The sequence below is a fragment of the Bos indicus genome, chromosome 12, assembly GCF_029378745.1.
Source record: "Bos indicus isolate NIAB-ARS_2022 breed Sahiwal x Tharparkar chromosome 12, NIAB-ARS_B.indTharparkar_mat_pri_1.0, whole genome shotgun sequence".
Classification (NCBI taxonomy): Eukaryota; Metazoa; Chordata; class Mammalia; order Artiodactyla; family Bovidae; genus Bos; species Bos indicus.
The window spans coordinates 72,195,111-72,209,165 of NC_091771.1; the positions used below are offsets into that span (position 1 = coordinate 72,195,111).

At 40.9% G+C, this 14,055-nt stretch overlaps 1 protein-coding gene across 2 annotated transcripts in view; it reads left to right on the plus strand.

Annotated features, from left to right (window-relative positions):
- The window catches only part of LOC139186117 (ATP-binding cassette sub-family C member 4-like), a 177,629-nt gene that overhangs the window by 24,419 nt on the left and 139,155 nt on the right, over window positions 1–14,055 (plus strand). For both annotated transcript variants that reach the window (XM_070799893.1, XM_070799894.1), the window contains exons 4-8: window positions 3,078–3,302; window positions 7,624–7,713; window positions 10,047–10,210; window positions 11,344–11,469; window positions 12,811–13,060. In XM_070799893.1, coding sequence (XP_070655994.1) covers window positions 3,078–3,302; window positions 7,624–7,713; window positions 10,047–10,210; window positions 11,344–11,469; window positions 12,811–13,060 — 855 coding nt within the window. The remainder of the gene's footprint in view (window positions 1–3,077; window positions 3,303–7,623; window positions 7,714–10,046; window positions 10,211–11,343; window positions 11,470–12,810; window positions 13,061–14,055) is intronic.

Consider the following 14,055-nt stretch of genomic DNA (forward strand, 5'->3'; position numbering starts at 1 on the left):
TTCTGGTAGCTGGACAAACTTTTGCCTGGTTTGCCTCAGGCAGTTTTACCAAATGTCAGAAATGGAAACACTCACAGATTACAAATGCTGCTGCCAGCTCTCCGGCTCTCCATCTCTAACCTTTCCTTGTGTGTGGAGGGGATGGATTTACTCAGTCTACCTTTGATGGCCTCAGTCAACCTTTGATGGCCTCAGTCACTTGTGCCCTGTCTGTTCTGGAGGCTTTGAAGAATCATATTTAATATGTGTCTTCTTATTCTCTATATGTACTTGGGGTTTTGTTTTCACAATTTTGTGCTATTCGTTATTTTGCTTTTTTTTTTTTTTTTTTTGAGAGAAATTACTGGAAAATTGTTTTTTACTTGCTGCTATTTTTCATATGGAACATAATATCAATTTTCTGTTTTCCATAGTTGCAACTTATGCCAGAATGGAAATTCCTTGTGCATTACACTTTTCATCAATACTCTGAATTGCCGTGACTGCTCCTTGCTGGAGGCAAAGTTGTGTATGTGTGCTCAGTCACTCAGTTGTGTCTGACTCTTTGTGACCCCAGGGACTGTAGCCCATCAGGCTTTTCTGTCCATGAGATTATCCTGGCAAGAATCCTGGAGTGGGTTGCCATTTCCTCCTCAGAGGATCTTCTCAACTCAGAGATTAAACCTGGATTTCCTGTGACTCCTGCATTGAGATGGATTCCTTACCATTGAACCATTGGAGAAAGTCCCAAAATAATAAATGACTCTCCCCTCAAATTGCGTCAGTAACAGTTCATGTTTGAAATCTTTTGTTATCTTTTGAAAGATAAGAAATTTTCTATTCCAATTAAATAATAATCATTATCAAGAATAAAAAGAATTAATAGATGAGTAGAAGACATGAGTCATGAAGTGGCATTATATCTTAATGAGGCTATTTATCCAACTGTTTTTTGGTCCTGTTTTATTAATATTTATTTATTTGTCTGTGCCGAGTCTTAGTTTCTGCATGTGGGATCTACTTCCCTGACCAGGGATCAAACCCAGTTTCCCTACATTGGGAGAGTGGAGTCTTAGCTAAAGGACCACCAAGGAAGTCCCTCAACTAGGTTATTAAATACTGTTTCTCAGTGAAAAACTCCAGATGTGCTTAGGCAGTAATGACCTGCCTTTATTTACACTCCTTTTTGCTGGATTTTTAATTTATCCATATTATCTTTGGTGAGTGCTACTACTCTTATATCTCTCATAATTACAAGGATGTTAGGCTCAAATGCAGAGCTGAGTAATAGGTAACAGTGTTTCCCAAATAGAATCATAAGTTTCAGGAAAGTTTTGGATGGCAGATATTACTGCTGGGCTTCTGGTGGTTTGTGGCTCCAGCACTGGACTGCCCTTGGTGGCTGGGATTGCCTGTGTGTACAGTTTGATGTTCTCATTTCTCTGTGTGGCTTCCACATTTCCATCTCAGGAAACTGTAAACAGTGTGTTTGACAATCCACTGTGTGAAGGACTCTTCCAAGAGCTCTCTGTGCCTCTTGGGATGGATGACAGGACATGGTGGAAATGTATCAGTTACATTTTACTCAGTTCTGGTCATCTTACTTACACTGCTTCAACTAAATAGTGTTCCCTTTATCCTCTATAGTAGATGAGAATCTCCATGACTTCGTGGAGGGAGAGGCAGTTGGTGCAGCCTGTTAATGTGTGTGTGTGCATGTGTCCATTTGTATAGAACAAGACAGGAATGTTAAGGTTTAATGAGACCCCCATATGAGGGATGGGGACATCTTTTGATAAATATACTGATCAAGCACTGGTTGGCTGAGCAGAAAATGCTTGTTTTTGTTTTTTGGTATTTGGTGTTATGGATTTGCCTTCCCTCCTCTTGTGTGTGTGTTCTTCAGCTTCAGACAGACAGAAGAGAGCTATCAAAGCATACCTGTCAGGTAAGCAAAGCGTACTCTGTCTGTGTTAGTAATGTGGGATTGCCAAAAAAAGGAAAAGCCCTGTTCCTGAAAGACTTCCAAACTTTTAACATTTTGTCTTTTGAGAAGTCTGTGGAGGAAATGATATTGTGGCCCAAGATGTTTAGTTTTGGTAACTTGGATTTGTTGAATGATTTTCCTTGATGGTGAAAAAGGGGACCTAGGAAGAAGGGGACCTTCAAGGGGTGACTAGAGAGAGGAAATAGGTTGTGAGGTGGAGTGGCTGTTTGGCAGGGTGGGTAGGTGTTGCCATTCCTTTGCCTTTTTCTTTGGGAAAGAAACTTGCTTTCCCTAAGTCTTACTCAGGGTGGAAGCCTCAGTGCACCCTGAGTCAATTGGTTTAGGCCTTGGGGAAGAGAGGATTGGTAACATTTCTTCCAAACCACCAACTTCAGTGGATGGTGGATCAAGAACTACAGAGACATGAATTTTTAGCTTGGCCTCCACCATGTTTAGGTTTTTACTCCAAGGAACATTCCAACTTCTAGAGGGTAGAGGCGTAGTGAGGCAGTGCTCTCAGGAGCTGAGAGCCTGCAGAGCTGCCAAACCTGGTTTCTTTGTGGTACTCCTGCCAAAGCCAGTTTCCATTCTCTGGATCTACATGTGGAGTTTGGGGTAGAAAAGGGTGGATGTGTTTGTGCCAGTGTCTCGGTTCATAAGGATTCATGAAGAAGGTGATGAAAGCGTGTCTCCCATATGTGAACCACATTGACTTTCTATTGGGCTGGGATATTGAGAGTATGGGGGACAGGGGCAGGCTGCTAGCAGGCTTGTTCCTGTGGAAGCAGATTTCTTCCTCTTCTTCTGCCACCTTTTTCTTTATTCATCTTAAGGCTCAGTTGGTATTGAGCCTGTTTGTGATATTTGTTGAGCATCCACGGTGTGCTAAGCACAATGTACTAAGGCTTTACTATGTTTGAATGGAAAATTTTGCCTTAAGGTTAAACTGTTGCCTGCTTGTCTTATATGAGATAATAAATCTGCATAGTTTTAAATTAGTCACAAATGTAGCATTTTGTCAAAATGTATTTTAAACATGCTAATGATAAAAGTAAATCTTGTATAAAGAAAAACTGACATTTCTAATTAAGACTTTTTTCTTTTCTTTTAGGAAGGCACCAGAGTAGTTCAACCCATATTTTTGGGGAAAATGATTAGTTATGTTGAAAACTATGATCCCAATGATTCTGCTGCTTTGCACGAAGCCTACGGCTACGCGGCAGCGCTGAGCGCCTGCGTGCTGGTGTGGGCCGTTCTGCACCACTTGTACTTCTACCACATGCAGCGTGTGGGGATGAGGCTGAGAGTAGCCGTGTGCCACATGATCTACCGCAAGGTGAGTGTCACTCGGTACCACGGTGTGTACCTCCCCTAAATCCTCAGGGACATTTAGGGAAAGTTCTCTGTAAATTACAAATTTTGTAACTGGGAGTGTTTACGCCTTCCTAGAGAAGTTTGCTTTTGCATCAAGCCAAGTTTGTTGTTGTTGAAGCAAACTTTACCAATACATAATGAAAAGTTTTCTTTTGAGATCAAGTGTGGGCTGTCCTTGGCACTTTTGGCCATAGGCTGTCACATAATAACCACTAAATTTGTACTGTAAAATATTAAATTAATATTCAAGAATAAGTATTAAAAGTTCAAGTTTATTTTCAATGTTCATGCCCAAATCCCATAGTGCTGTTTATAGAAAATTTTTGTTGTCGTTCATTAATACCTTCAGGTACATCAAATTTGTATTTAAAAGTGAGGTTCAGAGATTGGATCTATAAAACTACATCTAAGAGCAGAGAATGTATTTGATAAAGGGACTGATTTTAACTTTAAAAGACCCATCTAATTATATTCAATATAATTATGTTTGCTAGGGAAAAATATAAAGAGAATTCATGCTTCATATAGACTCACTCCTTATATTTTATAGATAATTTTTGTTAATGGTATGAAAGAAAATAGGATATTTGAGATGAAACTTTAAATTTTACATTGTTTTATGAATTCTAGAGAGAATTTGTTGCTCTTCATTTAAATTATTTTAATACAATATTTCCTTTTATTCTTAGTATGCATTGTAGCAGTTTTAATAAGAACTGATTTAATGTGTTTAGTGATTTTGTATTGAGGAATGCCATGAAATTATTCCATAGTTTACCCTTGTCTAAACTAGTGTAAAAAGAGTGAGGCTTTCAGGTATCTTTACAAAGGTATTGCCACAGATATATCAGTGTCAAGAGCTGAAGGGCTCTGTATAAACTTGATCCTGGATATGTCTTTGCCTTAGACAGTTTTAAAAAAATCTTTATTTGACTGTATTCTATCCTTGAAATTTTCAAAGAGAGTAGATCTTAAATGTTCTCACCACACATGTTAAATAGGATAACTATATTAGGTAGTGAATACTTTAAGTGGTTTTACTACAGTAATCATTTCCCAGTGTGTATTTATACCAAAGTATCATGTAACCTTAAACATACGTAATTTTTATTAATAGATAAAGTCCTCATTGAAAGATAAAACCAAGCAGCTTAAATTGAAAATATTGCTTCTTTTACCTGGTTGCTGCTTATCTAGAGCTTCTGCTTCTTCAGAATACTTTTTTCAGCAGAAAGTGATATGTCTTTTCCTCATCTTTCCTTGAGCAGAGTCTTGTACTTTTCAGGATTGTGTGAAACTGGGGACCTGGCATCTCACTGTCTTGTTTGACAACAGCATCTGAGCTGCTTTCCTTCTGGGTGATGTGGAAATTGCAACTGTGCCTGCATACTGCAGTCAGAGGTCTTCACTGTCATTTATCATCATCTTTGTTATTCTGTTGCATCTTTAACCATTTAGGAGATGGATACTCAGATTTCCTCACAAATTGGCTAAACGTTTGTCTTTCCAGATCATATTTAACTCTCATAATAGTTGTGAAATTTTACCCAAACTGTGTTGTGAAACCTTAAGTTAGATGTGAGGCGATGGTTTACTGAAAGCTGACTCTTTGTCACACAGGTGAGCCATTGTCTACCTGTGTTTCTTCCTCTTCCCACCATACTTTGGAATCTTGCCTTTGGGAAATGTGATCTGACCTGGCACATTGGCTTATGTGAATGTAACTATCTCCCAAGAAGTTCATTTACTGCCTTGATTTTACCTAAATGTTGGCTTTATATGAAGTCAGGAATTATGGGGATTATAACATAGACATAACTTGAAATTCCAGAAACCTGCAAAAGACAAATTTCCTCATGCACAGCCTTGCATCTAGAGTCCTGCTGGGGTGCAGAAATAAGACACTTCTTTTCAGGTTACAGGTGGGCTGATTCTTTAAGGCACAGCTGGTGCTGCCGAGCAGCTCTGAAAGGCCCCTCTGAACTTCTGTGGTTCATGCTCAGGCCCCACCTCCTGATACCTGCTCCTGGGGAGGAATCAGATTGGGCATTAGAAATGGAATGGCTGCTAAGCCCGTAGCCATAGTTTGTTCTGACCATGGATTCCAGGCTGGGGCAGGTCTCCAGGAGGTCTCTAAGGCTGCACATATTCCACTCCTAAAATGGCCCATTCAGCATTTCGTGCTCTTTGCAGCTGAATTTTGAATGATTCTGAAGGAGGTATCATATATAAAAATGACTTGCCAATTTTATTTTATTTTTAAACTTTACATAATTGTATTAGTTTTGCCGAATATCAAAATGAATCCACCACAGATATACATGTGTTCCCCATCCTGAACCCTCCTCCCTCCTGCCTCCCCATACCATCCCTCTGGGTTGTCCCAGTGCACTAGCCCCAAGCATCCAGTATCGTGCATCGAACCTGGACTGGCAACTCGTTTCATACATGATATTATACATGTTTCAATGCCATTCTCCCAAATCTTCCCACCCTCTCCCTCTCCCACAGAGTCCATAAGACTGTTCTATACATCAGTGTCTCTTTTGCTGTCTCGTACACAGGGTAATTAAAAAAATAAATAAATAAAACATGAAAAATTAAAAAAAAATAAATAAAGCAATGGTGTTCTCTACAGTTGGGAGTTGGAGTAGATACATTATGTTTTAGCTCACTAAAAATAATTGGAGAACAAATTAGCTTATTTTTATCTAATTTTCTCCCATTAAATAATTAATCTCAGTCACTGTAAATATTTACCATTACTTGCAAGTCATTTTTTGGCAAAGCTATAAATACTATGTAATTTTAATCTTTCTCTCATGAATCAATCCTTGAAGATTGTCATTTTTGTCCCTACAATTTTCAAGCATAAAAAAAAAATGACTTGCCATTTATTGATTGATACATTTCCACAGCTTTGGTAAAATTACCTTTGGCTTTTGATCATTGTTTTTGTTGTGGTGGTGGTGGTAAAATACACCCAGTGTAAAGTTGACCATTTTCACTCCTTTTAAGTACAGCATTTAGTGACATTAGGTACACCCACACTGTTGTGCAGCCATCACCATTATTCATCTCTGGAACTTTTTCTTTTTCCCAAACTGAACCTCTGCATCCATTAAACACTAACTCCCCAACCCCTGTCCCCGCACCCAGCACCATTCTACTTCTTATCTCTGTGAATTTGAGTACTTCAGTACTCCATGTAAGTGGAATCATACAGCGTTTGTCATTTTGTGTGAGGCTTATGCTCTGTAGCACGATGTCTTCACGGTTCATCCATGTTGTGGCAGGTGTCAGAATTTAATTCCTTTTTAAGGCTCAATAGTCTTCCCTTATAGGCCTATGCAACATGCTGTGTGTTTGCTCATCTGTCAGTGGACAGTTGTTTCCACCTTTTAGCTATTGTGAACATTGCTGCTGTGAATATGAGTGTACAGATTGTCTGTTCAAGGTTGTGTTTTTAGTTTTCTTGAGTGTATCCTTAGTAGTATAATTGCTGTATTTATGCTAATGTCATGTTCAATTTTTGAGGAACTTCCGTATTCTCTTCCATTGTGGTTATATCATTTTACCCTCTCACTTGATCATTGTTTTCTTCTTTACTTGAGGAGTAAAGAAAAAGTTTCTTATGAAGTATGACATTTTGTTTGGATCAGTGGCTCTACTTGGTGGTCTGTTGAAGCAGCTCCTGGTGTCTTTTAAGCTTCCTCAGATCTCTAGGGCATTTTTCTTACTAAAAAGGGATTGAGCAACACAGGTTGTGTATTTTGTAAAATCAGCAGAATGGCATCAAGACCACAGTTTCCTCACAGGAACAGTGTTTTGAACATTATACTTGCTCATTTCAGAATGAGGAAACTAAGCCCAAAGTGTTTAAATATTGTCACCCACAGGATGAATGATTGAATCCAAGTCTCCAAATTTCTTTCCTAAGACAACCTCTCCAGTCTCATCCAATTGGCTAAAAATTACTTAGTTGGCTCCTAAGTCTAAACCTACACCCTTTAACCTTCAGACAGCTGCAAGTTCACTGAAACAGGGGGTGGATTTTGCTTTTACCTCCTGCTCCTCCCTTTGCTGTTCTTGTGGTTGGGGCTGCCGCCACACTGAGGAGTTAGAAGCTGAACAAGGGTCCCTAGAGCCCTGCTGTCAGGGGTCATCCTGCTCCTGATGACACCACTCAAGACCCCTGGAACACATGCTCCATTGTGTTATGTTCTAAGATGACTTGGTATCACCTTAGGAATCCGAATCTCTGTCTCCCTCTCTCATTTCAGGCCCTTCGCCTGAGTAGCTCAGCCATGGGGAAGACCACCACAGGCCAGATAGTCAACCTGCTGTCCAACGATGTGAGCAGGTTTGACCAGGTAAGCTGCCCCTGAGGGATCCTCTTTCATTTCCTGTTCTTCTCACTGGGTTCAGCTTATTGGGGTGCCAGGTGCCAGGGTTTGGTGTCAGCCAGGGTTCTGTTGAGGATGTAAGACAAAGGTTCTATTTATCCAAATTTCACTTCTCAGTGTGCAAATTCGATGTAATTATATGTATTGTTTCATAAGTGAGAGTTTTGTTTTTCTGATAATAAATAGCAGCAGTGTTCTTGCCTAGCTTGGTTAGTGTCCTAAGGGGTCCTCCTGGAGCAGCCCTTCTTGGCACGTGGTGTAGGTGTTACTGAACTGTCTTCCTCCTCCTCTAGGTGATGAAGGCCTGGTAGTCAGGGATTGTTTTTTCCCCTGCACCCTGTTCAGTGCCTGCTGCATAGGGAGCCTTCAAGTGGGTGGTCCCCAGACACAATCTCCTCTCTGCTGTCCCCACACACTCTTTTTTCCCCTGACCTTAAGCATAGATCACATGGCCCAGAACATCGTAGCTGTTGGTCAGATCTGTGTTGTAGTAGACACTTCTCTTTCCAGTATTCATTCATCAAACATGAAGCAAGGCCCCTACTCACTTTCAGGGATGAATAAAGCTTAGTTTCTGCTCTATAGAAGCCACAGTCTATTAGGGAGGTAAATACACAAGTAATTACTGGAGAGAGCAGTAGGTACCATAATACAGGCTTTCCTGGGATGCTGGGGAGCCCAGGGGAGATGGGGGCTAAACTCTGGGATGGAGAGCATTTGGAGAAGCCCTAAGCTCATCTGTTTTGTAGTCAAAATCCACATCTTTCTTCATTGCTGATGGTCTGATTCTCCTGGGACATCCCTGAAGTCAGCCCTGTGCTGCCTGAAACAGTGTCATCTGGGGTTGACACTTGAATTTCTGCTTTAGCATGTTAAAAACCCAGTGAGATCATTTCTATTTAGGTTTCTGTCTGTTCCTTCAGAGCATATTGTCTCTATATTCTGTCCTTAGTGGCTTTTATACCATCCCAAAGAGAGGCTATGCTAAAGAATGGTCAAACTACTGCACAATTGCACTCATCTCACACGCTAGTAAAGTAATGCTCAAAATTCTCTAAGCCAGGCTTCAGCAATACATGAACTGTGAAATTCCAGATGTTCAAGCTGGTTTTAGAAAAGGCAGAGGAAAAAAGCTCAAATTGCCAACATCTGCTGGATCATGGAAAAAGCAAGAGAGTTCCAGAAAAACATCTATTTCTGCTTTATTGACTATGCCAAAGCCTTTGACTGTGTGGATCACAATAAATTGTGGAAAATTCTGAAAGAGATGTGAATACCAGACCACCTGACATGCCTCTTGAGAAACCAGTATGCAGGTCAGGAAGCAACAGTTAGAACTGGACATGGAACAACGGACTGGTTCCAAATAGGAAAAGGAATACATCAAGGCTGTATATTGTCAGCCTGCTTATTTAACTTATATGCAGAGTACATCATGAGAAACGCTGGGCTGGAAGAAGCACAAGCTGGAATCAAGATTGCCGAGAGAAATATCAATAACCTCAGATATGCAGATGATACCACTCTTATGGCAGAAAGTGAAGAAGAACTAAAGAGCCTCTTGATGAAAGTGAAAGAGGAGAGTGAAAAAGTTGGCTTAAAACTCAACATTCAGAAAACTAAGATCATGGTATCCAGTCTCATCACTTCATGGCAAATACAGTGGCTGATTTTATTTTTGGGGGGTCCAAAATCACTGCAGATGGTGACTGGAGCCATAAAATTAAAAGATGCTTACTCCTCGGAAGGAAAGTTATGACCAACCTAGAGAGCAGATTAAAAAGCAGAGACATTACTTTATCAACAAAGGTCTGTCTAGTCAAGGCTATGGTTTTTCCAGTAGTCATGTATGGATGTGAGAGTTGGAATATAAAGAAAGCTGAGTGCCGAATAATTAATGCTTTTGAACTGTGGTGTTGGAGAAGACTCTTGAGAGTCCCTTGGACTGCAAGGAGGTCCAACCAGTCCATCCTAAAGGAGATCAGTCCTGGGTGTTCATTGGAAGGACTGATGTTGAAGCTGAAACTCCAATACTTTGGCCACCTGATGTGAAGAGCTTACTCATTTGAAAAGACCCTGATGCTGGGAATGATTGAAGGCAGGAGGAGAAGGGGATGACAGAGGATGAGATGGTTGGATGGCATCACCGACTCAATGGACATGAATTTGGGTAAACTCCAGGAGTTAGTAATTTACAGGGAGGCCTGTTGTGGTGCAGTTCATGGGGTCACAAAGAGTCGGACAGGACTGAAAGACTGAACTGAACTCAACTGAAGAAGGCTTTGTCTTTCTCTTTTAAGGTAACAATGTTCTTGCACTATCTGTGGGTGGGGCCACTGCAGGCTATTGCAGTGACCGTCCTGCTCTGGATGGAAATAGGAATATCATGTCTTGCCGGGATGGCGGTTCTCATTATTCTTCTGCTTTTGCAAAGCTGCTTCGGGAAGTTGTTTTCATCACTCCGGTAAGAGAAACACTTCTTTTAAAAATTGATAATATGTAATTGGTAACATCGACAGTCTGCTTGATGCTTTTGTTCAAAAACAAGACAAATGCCTTCTCTAGTCTCTTCTTTGTGTGAGTTGTAGACCCTACAGGCTTAGCCAGTGGAGGCTCCAGCCTTAAACTGAAGGCTGATCCTGAAACCGGAACAGGAAAGGCATTCACTGGGTTGGCACCGTGTCTGAAAAAGTAGAGTGTCCTTCAGCAGAATCTACCCATGTCCAAGTTATTTAAATATTGGTAAATAGTAATAATCTTGTAGCCCCATTTCTTACTGCATATATTTTTGTTATTCTTGTGTTGGAGCCTTTCAGGTATTTATTCATGTTTCCATTAAGTTATAAGCACCCCCAGGGACAGGCTGATCTCCATTGTGTCTTTATGAAGCCCCACAGTCACAGCAGCACATGTGACAGAAAGGTGGCTGGTGGTGAAGAGCCTTCTAGTGCTAAGTTAGATTGAAGCAGGTCCCAGAGGGTTGGAGGTGGGTGGTTGTCAGGTGATGAGATGTTGTGCTATTTGAAGCTCACTGAGTTCTTGTGTTTGTTGTGTGTGTGCAGTTCTGTGCTTTGTGTCTTTTTTATTTGGAATTTCCTTTCCTTTCTTTGCTGGAGAGAGAGATACTCCCTATCTTTCGAGGCCCTGTTCCAGTGCTACCAGGTCTCTGAAGCTCTTCTTGTTCTCCTTTCCTGGTGGAATTAACAGCCCCATCTTTTCTGCTCCCCAGAACGTCTCTCCTATTTTATTACAGCAAAGACTCTGTCTTCCTGGGTGTCTTTCTGCCTCCCTACCTGACTGTGACCTCTTTGAGCAGATGGTTTGTATCTGACACATTTCAGATCTTTCTTAGCCGATGCTGCACATTCTCCAAGTTACTTCTTGAAATGGACTGAATGGTTGACTTCCTAGTTGAAGCCTTTTTCTCCATTTGTACTTTGAGTAGGACCTGCCTGTGTTCTAAGTGCCAAAGGGCAGTAGAGAATAATTTTATTCCTAGCCCCACCCCCATGCCCACTCCTACTGCTGCTGCTGCTGCTGCTGCTGAGGAAAGTTGGGCTGTGGTCACTAAGGCTCATCTCACGTCTGTCCCCTCAGGAGTAAGACCACTGCTCTCACAGACAAGAGGATCAGGACTATGAGTGAAGTCATAACTGGCATCAGAACAATAAAAATGAATGCTTGGGAAAAGTTATTTATAGATCATATTACCAGACTGAGAAGGTAAGTTTATATATATAGATATCATTCCATATTCTCATGCTTTATTTCCTATTCTATTGGACTTTAGATGTCTTACCAAAGAAGTATTTAAGTTCATCTTCACATTAAGTTGAACTTAAATACTAACTATTCACTGCATCCCCTACATGTTGCAGGAGGGCTAAGAATAGTGGAGATATCATTTAACCTGTTCTTTCATTTGCCATGTTTTCAAAGGAAAAAAATATATATATGCTTCTTACTTATATAGAAATTAAATTCTAAGTAGTTCTTAATACCTCAAATCCCAATAAGCAATGCTTTTAACATAGTATTTGAAACAATGACATTCAAACTAAAACTGTAATTTATGATGATGGCTGATAATCAGAAAGATTATACAGAGTTGGTATACTTGTATTGAACCAAACCGTATGAATCACTATTGTTCATTGTTGCTGTGCTTAGTCACTCAGCCGGATCTGACTCCTTGTGACCCCATCAACTGTAGCTCGCCAGGCTTCTCTGGCCATGGGACTTCCCAAGCAGGAATTCTGGAGTGGGTTGCCATTTCCTCCTCCAGAGGATCTTACAGACCCAGCGATTGAACCTGTGTCTCCTGCGTTGGAGGTGGATTCTTTACCACCATGAAAGCTCATGAATCACTATTATTCAATTCAAATGGAGCTATGAAAATACTGTCCCTTTTGTTCTGCTTCATGTTTTTAGACTGTTTTTCCATCTTTCATTTAAATACCTGGTGAGCATTTCTCTGACCCCACCTTGTCACCTCTCACTTTGCACCTTTGCAGAGCCCATCTTCCTTCTACTCTGGCCTCAAAGCCTGACTGACTCCAGCTCATCTTCAGGGTCCACGTGTGTGTGACTTGCCCTGACTCCACTGCTCCGAGTTACGTATTCCAGCTCTGGGCTCCCTTGGGGGCTGTGATGACCATCTCTGTCTATTGTCTCCTAATTTTATGGTTGCTAGTTCTCTTCGCCCATAAGTTCATGAGCGCCTGGAGGGGACCGGCAGTGTCTTTCTGTGAGGAGCCTGGCACAGATTTGTGATTATGAAAGTTTGTTGAATGAATGTTCAGACCCCGTTGGATTGACCCAAAAATGTTTGAAATTGTGACAGAAAACCTCTTACTTGAAAGAGTGAAGTGGGGATGAAGTGTGTGGTCCTGGTGTTGGCCAGACCCCTGAGTGTGCACTATGCTAATGTCTCCATGATGTGAGGGATGGTTTATCTCAATCTGTGTCCATTCCCTAGAAAGGGGCCACTTACACAGGGCACTGAATTCATGTCTTGTATGCTGATGCTTCTTATAAAACCTTTGTCCTATTTTATTTTTACAGTAAGGAAATTTCCAAGATTCTGAAAAGTTCCTACCTTAGAGGCATGAATTTGGCATCATTTTTCACTGTGAGCAAAATCATGATTTTTTTCACCTTCATCACCAATGAGCTCCTTGACAACCTGATCTCAGCCAGCCAAGTGTTTGTGGTGGTGATGCTGTTCGAGGCTCTTCGTTTCTCAAGCACCCTCTACTTCCCCATGGCCATCGAGAAGGTGTCAGAGGCCATCGTCAGCATCCAAAGAATCAAGGTTTAGTGAAAAATAACTTTTTTAAGTTATAGGCAGATTTTACCTAAAATACCTCTTTTATGTGGTGTCACTGTGTGCCAGTTAGGTGAGATTTAACTCTTTCAGTGCCAAGCTGGCAGTCTTTCCAAAATGTATGTATTCACCTCTTTTCTTAGGTAAAGTGAGTTAAAAGTACTGTAAGATCCATGCTTGTTTAGGACCAGTAGTATAAATAGCAGCAGCACTGGCTTTTGACATGCAGTGGTGGCTGCAGGATGATTAAAATGTCTAAAAGCAGGAGAAGCGAACAGATGCATCTGCTGTGCTGACTGGAATGACTAGGCAGTGACTGTGCACAGTCCTGGGGTGACTAGGATTCCTCTCTGGTCTGGGAGGGGAGGAACTTGCTGAGAAGTCCCTGTTCCGTGGGCAGAAAGAGTGGCCTCAGATTCACTTAGTTCTCTGTGCTTAAAAACTGGAATCTTTCCTCCAAAAGATGTTTTTTTGTTGATTTCTGATCTCTACATTTTTATTCCTGTCATTATTTTACTTAGTGTCTAAGCCTGTCTCTAGCTGCCCTCTTCCTTTCAAACTTGTAACTCCGACCATACTTACTGTCTACTCTTTTAAACTAAATGTCCCTAAGTAGTCAGGGGTAAATAAACTAAATGTCCCTAAGTAGTCACACAACGGCCTGGCACACAGTAGGTGCTCAAGTATTTCTGTTTAAAATGAAGATTAAATCAGCTCTGTAAAAATGAATGATTTATTATGACCTCATAAGCCCAAGAACTCTCTCTATTTTTCTCTAAGTAAGGAAGTGGGACCCATGGTCCTGGCCTTGGATGACTCCAATAGGATTGCAAAACACTCATTGAAAGTCTTCAGTAACTTTAACATCTAGTAACAATCTGTCTCTGAGGTTGTTTTCCATTACCAGCTACAACCAAGTTAGTCTTTTTGGTAGTATCACCTTCCCTGCATAACCTGTTCTGAGTCTGCAATTCATGGCTCTA